General features: G+C 31.0%; 2 protein-coding genes across 6 annotated transcripts; both read left to right on the forward strand.

The window, feature by feature from the left end:
- Window positions 1-4,793: 4,793 nt before the first annotated feature.
- Window positions 4,794-9,880, forward strand: FUS5 (Proteasome component (PCI) domain protein). 4 transcript variants are annotated; one of them, XM_016338683.3, is made up of 9 exons: window positions 4,794-5,194; window positions 5,727-5,802; window positions 6,077-6,165; window positions 6,816-6,905; window positions 7,167-7,211; window positions 7,324-7,394; window positions 7,837-7,972; window positions 8,966-9,071; window positions 9,457-9,880. In XM_016338683.3, exons 1-8 carry the CDS (start codon window positions 5,030-5,032, stop codon window positions 9,035-9,037), a joined length of 744 nt encoding a protein of 247 aa, XP_016194169.1. In that variant the 5' UTR covers window positions 4,794-5,029; the 3' UTR covers window positions 9,038-9,071; window positions 9,457-9,880. The 4 variants fall into 4 exon arrangements, 3 of the variants coding, with proteins under 3 accessions (XP_016194169.1, XP_016194168.1, XP_016194166.1); XR_015880872.1 differs by having other exon boundaries at window positions 4,797-5,194; window positions 8,885-9,071; XM_016338682.3 differs by having other exon boundaries at window positions 4,797-5,194; window positions 8,963-9,071.
- A 1,966-nt stretch (window positions 9,881-11,846) lies between these two features.
- LOC107635264 (uncharacterized) lies at window positions 11,847-12,717 on the forward strand. Of its 2 annotated transcripts, XM_021121968.2 has the most exons (2): window positions 11,847-12,414; window positions 12,606-12,717. In XM_021121968.2, the coding sequence occupies exons 1-2, from the start codon at window positions 11,927-11,929 to the stop codon at window positions 12,610-12,612; spliced, it is 495 nt and encodes a 164-aa protein (XP_020977627.1). In that variant the 5' UTR covers window positions 11,847-11,926; the 3' UTR covers window positions 12,613-12,717. The 2 variants fall into 2 exon arrangements, with proteins under 2 accessions (XP_020977627.1, XP_088340133.1); XM_088484007.1 differs by lacking the exon at window positions 12,606-12,717 and having other exon boundaries at window positions 11,849-12,588.
- Window positions 12,718-13,090: the final 373 nt, after the last annotated feature.

The following is a 13,090-nucleotide window of genomic DNA, read 5'->3' on the forward strand; positions in this document are numbered from 1 at the left end:
AACATAAAATTACTTTTACTTCTTCATAAGATCTTTTAAAAAAAGATAACTCGAAAAAATATTTTTTCTTAGAAACTCACCCAAACAAGCCCTTATCCTTTATTAATTATTTACTTATTCTAGTTACCGCTTTTTACCGTTTTACTTCTAACTTTTACTAAAGCTTTTATTTAGGCTCGAAATTTTTTTATAATTATAATCTTAACCCAAATAATTTATATAATTATTATTTTATCGCTAATGACACTAAATTTAGAATTTTACTTATTTTTAATTTAAATTATATTTTTAACTCTCTTTTTATCCAAAAATGACCATAACACCTTTTTTACCTTTCCACCTTTGTTCCATAGGATTAAAACTATTTTTGTAACTAATTTTTAATTCTTTTCTATCATAATTTTCGTGCTCTTCGTGACTGAAAATTTTAGAGGTGCAGTTTTTATGTTTTTCTTCACTTTTTGTGACGTTTAAAGCTTGAAACTTAAACCCCAAGCGCTTCTATGCTTCCGGCTGTTTTCACACAAAATTCAGAGGTAATACAACAGTAAATTACACATATTTAGCAAGCCAAAACAGTGATAACTCACAAAATTTTCAGAAATTCAAAACAAGCACAAATTCACCACAAAGTGGCTCATATAAGCACCGAAAACAAGTACAACCATACTCTAACTAATCCTAACCCTTACCTCTTAGGTAATTCAGTTGGTAAACCTTTCTCAAACTAAAAAATGTGCATATAAGGGCAGAAACAAAGCTGGTGGTGGTGAGTTTCGTTTTTGGGCCTAAAGTGTCGCAAAACGTCGAAATTTAACCACTGTAAGCTCGAAACTCCTTAGGCGTGCTCCATGGGTGCTTCAAGAGGAGTTCTTTATACATGGAGGAGAGTAAAAATTCATCATGGTTACTGTTTCTTTTTAAAAGAAAAAGAAAAGGAGAAAGAACAAGAGTTTACCTAGCCGAATTCGGTATAAATGCGAAGATTGGCAAAAACGGACAAGAGTTTGTGCTTGTATGGTTTGAATCCTTGAAAAACACTTGAAGAATAATGTATGAATGGTGATATAAGGGGCTGAAAACGCAGGTAGTATGTGCAGAATTTTTTCTGTTCCTGCTCTCTCACTTACGGTTCTTATCTCTCTCTTTATGGTAAAATGTTATTGAATTTTGCTTGGTAATTTTCTTAAATAAAAAATCTGAAGTCTAACCTAATTAAATGTGGTAAAAGAGGGCTAGAAAAATTAGAGAAAAATAGACTGATAGCAAGAGAGATGGGGCGTGATTTCAAGGAAACATAGTCAGCGTCATAATGACATGTTTATCTGCAATTAACCACGGTTAATTACTTGTGGTTGAAAACACAGTAGAGAGGGGTGAGAGGCTGAGATAATCTTGGCCCATAGGCTAAGAGAGTGGGGCCGAGTTACTAGGGTAGCAAGCAAGAGGATTCGGGGTCTCTAGGAGTCATTTGCGGAATATTAGGCAGAAATTCGGTTCGGATAACTTTTACCGGATAGTAAAACAATTAATGGCTAATAACTATTCTTAAAGAAGTAAATCATGAAGAGATAGCCAATATAAATCTAGGACACATTTACTTAAATAGAAATTACTTTTATCACTGGTTCTGAGGTTTTCAGTTATGATAATTTTTCTCGACGCACGCAAAATTGTCACTAAAAGTGAATTCCTAACTCAAAAAGTCTCTAGTGAGAAAAATAAATCAATGGTAAGCTAATATTTATTATTTACTAGTCAAACTTAATTTTGGGAGATTAATTACCCTCGTAAAATCAATTTTGACTATATTAATGGTCTTTTTTTATTTAATTTTTTATTTTTTTTCTTTTGTTTTTTTTTATTTATTTTTTTCACCATTGGCCAGCCTCACTAATTTTTTTTTTGAGCCATGATTTAAAATTTTGCAAAATAAATTTTAAAATAACCAAAAAAACTTGTTTACAAAAAGTTGGGTTCTTACGGGATCCATTTCCAAATATCATTCAATTATAATATTTGCATAAAATACTCTAAAAAGATTAAAGATATATGAACTATTTATTATTGTATATTTTTTGAAGACATATTCAATCAAATACAAAAGATTTTATACGGTTTAATGAAACCCCATATTCCCGACCAACATCCAAGTGTTAGGTTATAAATATTTAAATATGGATTAAATTATAAATTAGTTAGGATTTGACTAAATAAAATCATTTATAAACTAATTACAAACATGTTATTTGAGTCGATTCATATCTTGTAATTGGTTAGAAATAGGCCTTTGGATAATCTATCTAACATACTAATAATAGTTATACTACACATTTAATCAAGTTGTCTTTTCTATTCCTCCTCCCTTATATTTCTACCGTTGCTTTTTTTTTTTTTTATTATTATTATTATCATCTCCTTTTTTTTTCCTTCCTCCATCATCGTTATTATCATCATCGTCGACTTCTTCTTATACATATAACCATTCAAATTCATAATGCACCGAAATTACTTAATAATAACGACACACAAACTTAGTTCGAAAACAAGTGCATAAACAAAATTGAATCATAAACAAAAGCATATCCAAATCCATTAAGTAATTTTACAGCATTATATATTTCTTCTTCATTGTTTGATTTTTTTATTCATGTTAAGCGGGTAAAACAAGAAGAATTATGAAAAGGTAAAACAAAAAGGAAAAGATGAACAAGAAAAGAAGAAAAAGAACAAGATGAGGAGTTTTGAGGAGTTTTTTTATTGTTATTTCTACTTCTTTTTTGTTTGATTTTTTCTTCTGTTTTTCGTAGTTTTATTCCTCTTAAAAGAGTGAAACAAGAAGAATTATAAAAAATGAAATAAGAAGGAGAAGGAGAAGATGAAAAAGAAAAATACGAAAACGAAGACGAAAAAGCAACAGAAGATGAAGAGGAAGAATTTTGAATTGTGCACAGTTTATTAGAAAAATAACACTGAAATGCATCTCAATTAACTCAGAAATGCACCGAAATTACTTAACGATTGCGACACACAAACTCAGTTCGAAAACAAGCATACCAATAATATCGAATCATGAAAAAAAAAACATCAAAATCAATTTTGGATCAAACAACATCATCAATATGACTTAAATGACACCAGAACCATTACAATTACATTCGATGACATAATTACACCAAATCCAAGTGAACGAGACCAAATGCACCTCAATTAACTTAGAAATGCACCGAAATTACTTAATGATCGCGACACACAAACTCAGTTTGAAACAACATACAAAAATAATTGAATTATCAACAAAAATACATCCAAATCAATTTTGGATCATGCAACATCATTAATATGGCAAAAATTCTACGATAATGATAACAATAACGACGATACGTATAAGAGGAAGACAATGACGACTGTAACAATGATGATCACGATGATGAAGATGATAGAGGAGAAGGAGGAAAAGGAATGAGGAGAAGGAGAAGGAGGTGGTGTTGGTGACAACAATAACGAAAGAGAAAAATAACGAAAAAAAAGGAGAAGAAGAAGAAGAAGACACAACATCAAGAAGAACGTGCAGTAGAGCGCGCGAAGAAGAACGTGCGCACGTGAGTGTATATGACTTGATTGGATTTGGTTAGTTAAATGACTTGGATGTAGAGCTTTATTGTACTAATAACATACCATGAGATTTCAATAATAATGATTAGGGATGTTCGCGGTGCGGTTTGGATCGATTTTGAGTAAAAAATTCATCCTATCCGAACACTAATTTTATTTGCGGCGCGGTTTGAATTGGATACTTTTTTTTTTTTAAATCCAATTCAATTTCAAGCGGCTTGAATTGGATTGGATTTGTGGTCTTGTAAATTAAAAAATATATATATATATATATATATATATATATATATATATATATATATATATATATATACATAACAAGTCTCAATATTAAATTCTAAATAACTAACAATAACATAACAAGTCTCAACAATATTTTAAAAGATCAACAATAACATAACAATAGAAATAAAATCATAGGTCAGTTAAAATAAATAAATAAATCTCATTTTAAATATAAAATATTTATTAAATAATAATACATGAATAATATAAAAATATATAATAAATTGAATGTATTATAAGTAAAATTATAAATATAATAATAAAATAATAATATTATAGCACATTGTGCGATTTGAATTAAATTAGATTGATTTTGAGTAGTAGATTAAAAAATTCGATCCGATCTATGCGATTTACAAAAAATAAAATCCAATCAAATCTAAATTAATGCAATTTTAATTCGTTTACGATTTAGATTGGATTCGATGACTAGTTTAATTTGAATTGTTTGAACACCCCTAATTAATAATTATCTCATTTTATATTGTCTCTTCTGTTTTATTCTATTATTTTTAGGTATTATACTCACAATATATTTTAACATATGAAATTGAATTTAATTTTTATTTATTAATAATTAATAATATAAAATATTTTACACAATAAAATATTATTTATGTGATTAACATAAAATATTATTATTTTTATTGATATAAAATGAAGTAATTAAATACATATGTAAAATTACTTTGCATGAGTATATTAAAATTAAATTTATATGAAATTTACAATTTATTTTAAAATTTATGTAATTGATGATATTTTTTTTTACTAAAGACTTTCACGTATTTTACAAATTAAAAATTTTTATTTAAATATTTCTTAATTTATCTAAAATTTTCCTACAACCTTTTCTTTTTACGTAAATCCCGAAATTTAAAAAATTATATAAAGCCAATGCTGAAATAAAACACTTTCCTCCATTATTCTCTCCATTCACTCTCACAAACTCACTCACAAAGCTCAGAAGCTAAAACCATACAACTCTGGACTTCAATTTTCAAATCCTTTCTCAGCCCAAAATCTTCAAACCCTAAACCTAAAATCCTCCTTATTTCCCCCCATCTATCTATTTTCCGATCACAACTCCCTTCCTCAATCCCCAAAACCCTAGAGTGGTTCGTTCGCAATGGACATCGAGCAAAAGCAATCGGAGCTGATCGACCAGTTCGTGAAGCAAGCCTCTTCTAATTCCCCTAACTCTCCGGCGATTGTTTCCGTCATCGTCGATGCAACCTCTCATCCTTCGCTCTTCGCCTTCTCCGAGATTCTCGCGCTCCCGAATGTCCTTCAGGTCCTTCTCTCTTTCTTACACACTCCCATTCTACATGTATATTTTGATTTTTCCGGCTTTATTGCTTTTTGTTTCATATTAGTTACGTTTTATGGCTTATTTTTAATTGTTCCCAACGATGGTTGTTGATTGCAAAGGGAAGCTGAGAAGCGAAGGTTTATATTTTTGGGTTGTTAGGTTTGCTGTTACATTTATTTGACTCTATTGTGTTTAGTGTGTTGTGAAAGAGTTCTAGAGTCATATGTTTTGCTTGAATTTAGTTGTCTTGAATGATTGTAGCATTGTCATGAACCCTTGAAGGAATAAGTAGGTTATGTAACTTATTTCATTCGGAAACCACCCAATTTATCTTTGTTTTGCTATTTTCATGTTAAATGTTAATTCCCATTCTTTTGAGTTATGTTAATCTCTTAATCGGATATGTAAGTGCAGATGACCGCACTGATCATGCCCCCTTCCCTTTAAATACAATAGCTCATTCTTCTATCATTTTTTTAACTCGTTGTTCTATTCTATTTTTTTTTTCTGGCAGCTTGAGGCCAGCGAGAATTCAGCATACCTTGATATGCTTCGCTTGTTTGCCCATGGAACGTGGAGTGACTACAAGAGTAAGCCCAAGGATTCACCTGTGTGATTGGCTGATTGCTTATAGATTCATAATCATATCCTGGTGATTTTGAAGTGCACTAGGTTCTGCATATTGTATCTTTCACATGATTTTCTATTTTGTGAACAATATCATGAGAAAAATATGAAAATCCACCTCTTTCTCCTTTTGTGTGTGTGTGTGTGTGTGTCTATATATATATATGGTATTTTTATTCCCTAAAAGAACAAAGAATCACGTAGAGTTGCTTATTAAGAAGGTTAAATGGTTTACAGGTAATGCTGATCGTCTTCCAAAGTTGACACCTGACCAGATCCTGAAGCTCAAGCAACTTACAGTTCTTACTCTGGCCGAGACATTCAAGGTTTTTCTCATTTAATCCAGTTATTGGTTACTTTTTTTTTAATCGTTTTTGCTTGAATTAGTGGTTCAGATAGATGATTGATCCATTATAGATTTTGACTTGGATATTGCCTATTTTCACATGGCTCTGTTATTGGATCAAGTTTTGTTAGAGGTATCTGTGGTTTAGTTTGCTTTAACCGTTACAGTTAAAAGGCCAGCTGGTCCAAACAATATCATTTACGTTGGTTCAGATTGGATTGATTTAATAATTTTTTCCTTTGAAAATATAATTAATAGTAGTAATAATAACTCATTTAGTGGTAGTAACAGATTTTTTAATTGACTTGACACATAATCCGATATCATTACTCAATGTTATTACAAGTAAAAATACAATTTAATAACAAAAGGTTATATGTGTAGTTTGGATCAGTTTGAATTGAGTTGTATTGGTTTTGGGTCAATTTATTTTATATTGATACAAACAAATTGCTGATTAACTTAGTTGAGTTTATCATTTTAAATCCTGTTTCCTTTTTGTGAAACATGACCTGGTTAATCCAGATTCAAGCTTTCTTTGTTTGATTATTCTGTGAGTCATTGCACTTGGATTTTCACATTAAGCAATTACTTTTCATGACTAAATTTTTTTATGTATTTTATTTTTAGGTGCTGCCCTATGACCAACTGATGCAGGAGTTAGATGTGACAAATGTTCGTGAACTTGAAGATTTTCTAATAAATGAATGCATGTATGCGGTAGGCATCCTTTCCTTGAAGAGAATGTATTACCCCTCAAACATAAAAAATTAATGAAATATCCATCTACACGATATCACATGAGATCTTCAGGGATCCATGTAGATACCCTTAATGATATATCCCACTTGCACATAAGATCACTATTTTCTAGATATGTAATGTATATTTTTATTTCTTTGAAAATCTAATTAATAATTTGTGAGTTGGTAATAATACTTAGAGAACAAGTTATGTTTCTAAATTTTCTGCTGTCATCAGGGAATAGTCAGAGGAAAGCTGGATCAGTTACGACGATGTTTTGAGGTCTCAGCTCACCATCATTTGTTATTTTCTTAAAATTTGTCTTTTAAAGCCTTTTATCTTATTCTTTACGTACTCCATTAGGAAATTAGTTGATCTTTTTGTATGCTTTCAGGTTCAATTTGCAGCAGGGAGGGATTTGAGGCCTGGCCAACTGGGTAGTATGATACATACGCTCTCTAACTGGTAATTTGTGCTTTTCACTTAGGGGTTTGGGAGTTGAATTACCTGTGGTTATTTGTCTCATTAGTAAATCAATTATGTTTACCTGGAAAAAGAATATTTTAATTTCCTTATCCAATGGGAGCTCACAATTTCCATGCTTAACTACAGAAATTGAATTTGTCACTATGGTCACTTTTTTAATCAACTTATGTTTCAGTCTATTTAGCATTAAATATTCAGTTGAGGTCAGTAACCTGGAGTTGCCTTGTCATAATTTTTTGTGCGTGTATATATATATATGGATTGGATTCTTAGATCTTTTCTCTATAATTCTGCTAGTTATGTTTCTTTGCCTCTTTTATTTTCAACAGTCTAGCACTATATCTTATGCTCATTTTTAGAATGTGTTGTATGGAATCACTTTCAAAATATAACAAATTTTATTCATGACTTCAAAACATAGGCTGTCTACATCAGAAAATCTGCTTGTATCAATCCAAGAGAAGATAAGATGGGCTGATAGTATGAGTGAAGTTGACAAGAAGCACAGGAAAGAGGTGGAAGAGAAGGTGGAAGAAGTGAAGAAGTCTCTTTTCAAGGTCGGTTGAATTTATTTTCATATGCTTGCATGTAACTTTTATCTTTTATAGAATTTCCTCTTCTGTGGCTTTACATGCCAAAATTGATGTGTCTACCCTTGCTTTATGCTCGTTTGACCAAAGTGGGGATCGTTTTGTGTAAGGGTATTGTGCTGGTTATGTACAAGTTTTATTTTTACCTTTGTATAGCCGTATATTTGTGGTTCAAGCTGGGATTCTGATCTAGCATTATTTTCAAGATCCAATAAGTATGATGCAAACTGACTATGGGGAAATTTTGTGGCCTTTGAATATCTTCTTATGCAGTCTTCCCATTCATCCTGCCGTCATATGTCCTATCATTTCCTATGGTTTGGAGGTGTATCAAAGCCAATGAATTTGGTTACTTTCTTCTGTAATTGTAGGAGTGGAAGCCAAATCATATATGTTGGATTGGATTTAATACAATCTAGATTTTTTTAAAAATGCGGACGAGGCTCTAAATTGATATATTTTTTGGAGCCAAAACAGGACAGCCAAATTTTCAGGAAAAGAACCATATAAATGTGATGATTAATATAGTTTGATTGGCTTGATCAGTTCCAAACTTCTCTTAACTACTGTGTATATAGAGTCTGTTATATGGAACTGGGTTTTGGCTACAAAAAAGGATATCAGAGAAAACAACAATGTACAATTATGAAAGTATGAAGCAAAAATTATATTAGAAATATTAGATTGTAAAGGTAAGTACTAAAAGCTAAATTTCGAGGACAGTCAAGTTGTAAAAACAGCCCTTGATCCATAGTAACCATAGTTGCATTTCTTTAGCCATATAGAGCTGCTCTATGCAGCCTTCAACTTCAAGGTTTTCCCATATGAGGATTTGGAGTTTTATTGCATAAGATTGAACTATCAACATTATCTATGCAGTATGCACATATATAACTGCCCCATGTTTCTTTACTGTTGGGATATATTGGTCGACGAGTCTTACTTACTTCGTGGCAGAAGTTACACCCTGTAAGCAGGCCGACATCGACTTCCGAGGCCATGAGGAGATCTGCTCTGAATCTGGTGGAGTGATGGATTATGAAGAAGATCGAATCCGACCAAAGAGGTAATACAAGACAATATTGTGTGTATCAAAGTCATTTTGTATAATTGTTTTATATAATTTGGTTGTGTTGAAACTGAGCATGAAATCAACAGAAGCAATATCTTCATTCTCATTTGTTATAAATATTTGGTGCATTGGATGTTCAAGTACTGTATTTATTTTAAGTGATCTCTCCATTTTTCTTTCTTAAGTCCTTAATTGAACGGTACAAGCATAATCCATCAATGGGGACCAACAATTAGATATAGGTATCATTGGATTGTAAAGGAAGCTAGATATAATTGTTATGAAGCATCTACTTCAAACTAGTTATTTTGTGTGCTTTAATTTATAGATAAATTTTTTACAACTTTCTATCATGACCTATGGCTTGGAAAATTTGCAGGAGACGGCATCCAATATCATGAAGAGTGTAGCTAGATAAAGGGAGGTCATTTGACAAGTGTTTAAGTAGCTTGGCATCAATTCAGAAATATCAGCTTTTGAGGAAAACAAGTATATCTATTCAACTTGTCGATGACATAAAAAAGCCAAATAGGGACAGAAAAAATAGGGGGAAGTCGGTTAATTTAGTCAGGGTTGTATTTTGGGAACTCATATTCTTGAAAACCTTTGTTAATCTTAATTGAGTTGGCAAGAACAAGCTGAGATATGTTGGTGCGGCTTTTCCTTTTCTTTTTTCCCCCTTAACTAAATATTATACTGTTTTCTGCTGTGGTGAATATACATTTCAGAAGTTATATATATTCACATTGTGGCCTGATTTTCCGATGGCCTCAATGATGGTAGAAGGAGCTCGTCGTTCCCAATCTGAGAATCCTCCATCAAGTTAATGATCCTGCTCATCCACAAAAAAAAAAAAAAAAAAGAAAGTAATGAGTGGGGTTTGTTTCTTTTTTTTTTTTTTCTTGCTTTAGTAGTTAGTACTGAAGGCCTTTTTGTAAAGGAAAATTCGTAACTTTATATGAAGATTTAATTTAGTCAATAAATTTGCTTAATATTATTGAAAGGTCCAATCGATTGTTTCTTCGAAATTTTATTTAAAATTGGTTTTCGGAAAATTAATGTTAAGATGTGTCTCCAACAGGAGTTTCTAGCTTTAAAAAATTTTTGGCATCTTAGGTTTGAAAACCAAGTTGATTGTTTGAACGGATAGAATTAGGAATTTATAAGTTAATTAGGTTGAATTTAATATAATAGAATAATATATATTTATAAAATATATTTTAAAATATTTTTATTTTATTATTTAAAACTGATTAAATACTAAAAAACGAAATTGATTTAGTTGATTTATTTATTTGTCTGATTTTTTAACAATTGATTTTTATTAGGGGTATTCACGGTGCGGTTTGGATTGGATGACTTTAAAAAAAGGCTTGGATTGGATGACTTTAAAAAAAAATTCGATCCAATTTCAATCGGTTTGGATTGGATTGGATTTGCGGTTTTGTAAATTAAAAAAATTAAATACATATAACAAGTCTTAACATCAAATTTTAAATAATCAACAATGGCATAACAAGTCTCAACAATATCTTTAAAAACTAAGAGTAAAGTATTGTTTTTGTCCCCAACGTTTGGGGTAAGTCCCAAAGTTGTCCCTAACGTTTCAATCGTCCTATTTAAGTCCCTAACCTTTTAAAATTGACTCAATGTTATCCTGCCGTTAGGGATCCGTTAACAGAATTGACGGTAGGACAAAATTGAGACGATTTAAAAACGTTAGGGACTTAAATAGGACGAAAACGTTGGGGACAAAAACGATACATAGAACTAAATTTTAGTTTTATCCTTCAATAATATCAATTTTTTTTACCGTACATAATATTCAGTTATTTTTTAATCACATCTAAATAATTACACTTAATCACATTACTTTCATTCTAAATAATTTTTTTTTTATATTTTTATATTAACTTATAACTTTAAGTATAAAATTATAAAAATATAAATAAATTTATTTAGAATGAAAGTAATGTGATTAAGTATAATTTACTTAGATGTGATTAAAAAATTATTGAATATTATGTACAGTAAAAAATTGATATTATTGAATGATAAAATTAAAATTTATTTCTATGTATTGTTTTCATCCCCAACGTTTTCGTTCTATTTAAGTCCCTAACGTTTCAAAATCGTCTCGATTTTGTCCCGCTGTCAATTCCGTTAACGGATCCTAACGGCAGGGCAACATTGAGCTAATTTTGAAACGTTAGGGACTTAAATAGGACAGTTGAAACGTTAGAAACAACTTTGGAATTTATCCCAAACGTTGGTGACAAAAACGAAATGATACTTTACTCAACGATAACATAACAAGAAAAATAAAATTATATGTTAGTTAAAATAAATAAATAAATATTATTTTGAACATAAAATATTTATTAAATAATAATAATATTGAATAATATAAAAATGTATAATAAATTGAACATGTTATAAGTATAATTATAAATATAATAATAAAATAATAATATTATAGCACATTGTGTGGTTTGAATTAGATTGGATCGGTTATGAAAAGTAGATCCGAAATCCGATCCAATCAAATCCAACGGTTTGTAAAAAATAGAATTTAATCTAATCCGAATTAGTGCGATCTTAATCGGTTTTTGATTTGGATTAGATTGTATAAGCGATTTAATTTGGATTGGTTTGGATTTAAACACCCCTCGTTTTTATTTTGAACAGAGTCGTGGTGATACTCGCAGTTCATCAAATAAAATAAAAAATAAATAAAATGATCCGACTTAAAATAAAAAATTGAAAAGAAAGAAAAAAAATTAAAAAAGAGAAAAAGAAAACAGAAATGGGATGAGATGAGAGAAGTGGGAATTTGAGAGAGGAGCAGGATGAGGAGAAGCGGCAGCGGCAAGAGCAATAGGAAGAAGAAGACGAAAGACAAGAGTGAGGAGGAATTGCAAGTTGAAGAGCTTTTACAAGCAGCACAGGACCAGCTCCTCCTCAACCTTTCCGTTAACTCTCACTTAGCTCGTCCTTCTTCTCACAATCAAAACAATTTCGATCTCGATCTCGATCTCGATCTAGAGCGTCGATTCCAGGCTCTCAAATCCAATTCTCCTGCTGTATCTGCACCTTCTCAGCGCCAACAACTTGGAGTTGGAGACGGAGACGAAGACGATCTCTCCGCCAGATTCGATGCTCTCAAGGCGAAATCAGCCTCAACATCAACAACTAATTTCGGATTCGATAGCAACAGCGCCGCCCTATACGAACAGGAAAGCGAAGACGAAGACAAAGAGGAACAAGTTCGCAAACTGATCGAGTGGGCTATGGACGCCGCGCGTCTCGACGGCGCCACCAATCCTACAAACCCTAAGTAATTATATTTATTTAATTGTTTTTTCTTTTTCCTTCGGATGATTATATTATGAATTTATGATTTTCACACAGATGCATTAGATATTTTCTCGTGGTCCTATTGGAAAGCAAAACAATGTGTATTATGTTAGCATTTCTTAATCATACAGAACTGATAATAATTATGTCTTATTTTAATTTTTGTTTTAGGGATTAGGAACCAAATTGCAGTTGTAGAGAATGTTGGCTTGTACTTAAACTCTTAAAGATCCTCATACTGCTAAATGCTAATTAATAATATTGCCTGTGTGTGAATTCTCCATCCTATTAATGTACAGCAGGTTAGACTTGACTTATCTATGCTTCCTTGTTCTATAGCCTCACTTCAAAATTTAACTTGTTGAATGTTGTGTGTTACTTCAGGTTGAGAGTTTTATTATATAATGTCTGCAAAAGAAATCATAATGAGTAACCTAACAGTTCCTAAAGAAAAAAAAAAATACCAATTTGGTCCTTTAAGATAATAAAGGGTGGATACATGAGGTCTTTCTACCAATTTATCAACTAAAACCTACCAGTGATGCGTTAATTACTCTGACATGTCTATCTATGTCTATTTATGAAAGATAGTAATGTAAACAACAATTTTTGGAGCGAAATTTCACTTATTTTGATAGAATTTGTGATAAATAGAT

This window comes from Arachis ipaensis, chromosome B4 (assembly GCF_059453495.1).
Source record: "Arachis ipaensis isolate K30076 ecotype BB chromosome B4, ASM5945349v1, whole genome shotgun sequence".
Classification (NCBI taxonomy): domain Eukaryota; kingdom Viridiplantae; phylum Streptophyta; class Magnoliopsida; order Fabales; family Fabaceae; genus Arachis; species Arachis ipaensis.

Excerpts from the sequence above, each read along its gene's own strand:
- LOC107635264 (XM_021121968.2), top strand. The coding sequence starts at position 11,927 with ATGAGGAGAAGCGGCAGCGGCAAGAGCAATAGGAAGAAGAAGACGAAA.
- FUS5 (XM_016338680.3), top strand. The coding sequence starts at position 5,030 with ATGGACATCGAGCAAAAGCAATCGGAGCTGATCGACCAGTTCGTGAAG. Across the intron at positions 6,166-6,815 it reads CTCTGGCCGAGACATTCAAG|GTGCTGCCCTATGACCAACT; the intron begins GTTTTTCTCATT and ends TTTTATTTTTAG. Across the intron at positions 6,906-7,166 it reads TAAATGAATGCATGTATGCG|GGAATAGTCAGAGGAAAGCT; the intron begins GTAGGCATCCTT and ends TGCTGTCATCAG.